The sequence below is a fragment of the Cryptomeria japonica genome, chromosome 10 (assembly GCF_030272615.1).
Source record: "Cryptomeria japonica chromosome 10, Sugi_1.0, whole genome shotgun sequence".
Lineage (NCBI taxonomy): Eukaryota > Viridiplantae > Streptophyta > Pinopsida > Cupressales > Cupressaceae > Cryptomeria > Cryptomeria japonica.
This window is the reverse complement of record NC_081414.1, coordinates 486,777,814-486,779,971: the sequence shown is the minus strand read 5'-3', so window position 1 is coordinate 486,779,971 and position 2,158 is coordinate 486,777,814. Positions and strand designations below refer to the sequence as shown.

General features: G+C 33.4%; 1 protein-coding gene across 1 annotated transcript; it reads left to right on the top strand.

Annotated features, from left to right (window-relative positions):
• Window positions 1-819: 819 nt before the first annotated feature.
• LOC131039454 (uncharacterized) lies at window positions 820-1,889 on the top strand. Its single transcript, XM_057972234.2, has one exon. The coding sequence runs from the start codon at window positions 984-986 to the stop codon at window positions 1,476-1,478; it is 495 nt and encodes a 164-aa protein (XP_057828217.1). The 5' UTR covers window positions 820-983; the 3' UTR covers window positions 1,479-1,889.
• Window positions 1,890-2,158: the final 269 nt, after the last annotated feature.

The window sequence follows — 2,158 nt, the reverse complement described above, 5'->3', positions numbered from 1 at the left end:
ATATTGTCAATAAAATATTCCAATCCAAAGCAATTATAGATTGGCATAAAGTGGTTCTAATCTCCAAACATATAAGATTCAAATCCACATGAATCTTTTTGCATTGATCAATTATATAAATAAACATAATTGTTTTTTATTTACAATTACTATGCTCATTAATTAACAAATTATTAAAATATAAGTATCAACTCCTTATTTAAAAGACATCAAGTTTCCACAATCCATGAGATATTGATCTAGAGTGTTTCTGATTAGATTGATCTTCCTTATTTGTTCATGTAAATATATATGTTTTAAGTTATGAATAAAATCAAAATTTAAAAGAATTCATTTTATTATTTATTCGTTAAGTTTAAAAATCCACGTGTATACAGCATTAATTTGTTTTGTAACACGTTCTGAAAGTGATCAGACAAGTGAAACACGGCTCCAACTGTCAGACACAATGTGTGAGTTCACGCTTTGAATTATTATTTTTTATATTAAATATTTAGTCAAAGTCGAAGTTTGTGTTTGGGAGGAAATAATTAACAGATGAATTAGAATTAAAAAATAGCAGATGAATAGAAAAATATATAATTATATAAATAAATAGTCTACATCACAGCAACAAACAATATCACACGATACAATAATCAATATATTTAAATGAACGGTCGAGTTCTGCCTCCAGTTGTAATTTATTTATTTATTTTTTATATATTTTATTTAGTTGAGGTCAAACTGAGGCCGGTGAGATTCGAACCTAGGCTTTCTAAGGAAAGTTCATGGCTTGGACAGATTTTCAGCTCTATTTATAGGAGACGTTTGAACATAGATCACTTGTATTCTCCCCCGGATTATCTTGTCTTCAAGAAAAACATCTTTTGAAACACTTGGACAGATATTCTCTCCATTGAAGCTGCAGAGCACATTAGCATAAGATAATAAATGCTTCATAAGTTGCAATAAATGCTTTCTAAGTTGCAGAGCACAAAAATATGCCCGTTTCTGTGGCTCCTTCCCCCTTTACGCCTGCAAAAAGTGAAAAAAATCATCCCCCAGTTGTCAGATTCCTGTCTGATCATCTCATTGAGGTGTTGTTATTTGTATCCATTTTTCTTCTTGTAATAGGCACATTATGGGTTTATTTTCTTAAATCAAAGCCCAGGAAGACGAAAGAGTATTTGGATGCCATACAGAGGGTGGATGATCCAGGTGAATGTAAGGAGGACAGTTCTGCTTCTCCCGCCATGTCTGATTTATCTGAGCTTCTTGATGGCTTAAGCAGAAGAAGCCTTGAATGTTTGAGTGAGATTTTGTTTGCTGCAGCTCTGCCTCACTCTCATCAATCTGACCCTGATTTCCATCATGGGTTTGGGTTTGCACAACAGGTTAAGGATTACACTGCATCCATGTCAAACTCAATGGAGGACTCTGTTTCCATTGAAATCACTCAAACCTCGGAGTCTACTGATTCTTTTACATCAGGTTAGTGATGCACTGATATAAATCGGTATAGCCCAAACCTTTTCCATGAAATATAACACAGATTGAACTCAGCCAAGTTGAGACTGATTAGTGCTGTTTATACGGAGATTATTGATCTTAAATGCTTGAAGGATTTGAGAAAATGCCCACATTGTTTAACGCGCTTATTTTATTGAAGGAATTTTGTGACTTGTTCCTTTTTCTTGGCCTGTTTGTGAATGGCAATTTTGTACTGAAAATACTGTAACATTTTTTAAAGATACAGGAATCACAAAGCCGTGAATTAGATAAAATTTAGGAAATCCGTTGTATCTGGGCATTATGGACAAAAGATGATTGGAAATCTTTTATTGATAGTTTGGATCTCATTGATGTATGGAATAAAATAGACGATCACAACCCAGTTCTTCTTTTTAGTGCTCTTGTTTTGGTCGTACATTTACAGTGATCTGTTTCAGTTCTGTTTTGTTTTAGAGTGTTGCCCCCTTGGAACTCTTTTCTTAATGTTCTTGGTCTCTTCGCATATCTGATTGGAGACATCACTTTTTCCAGAAGACCTGTTTCTGAATTAGATTTTTGAATGCTATCATCGAAATGCTTCCATTCTGTTTATTCAGATTGCTAATTCATTAAAAAAAATCCACTGCTGCTTTAATAATATTCTGAGTCAGTTAAACTGAGCAAA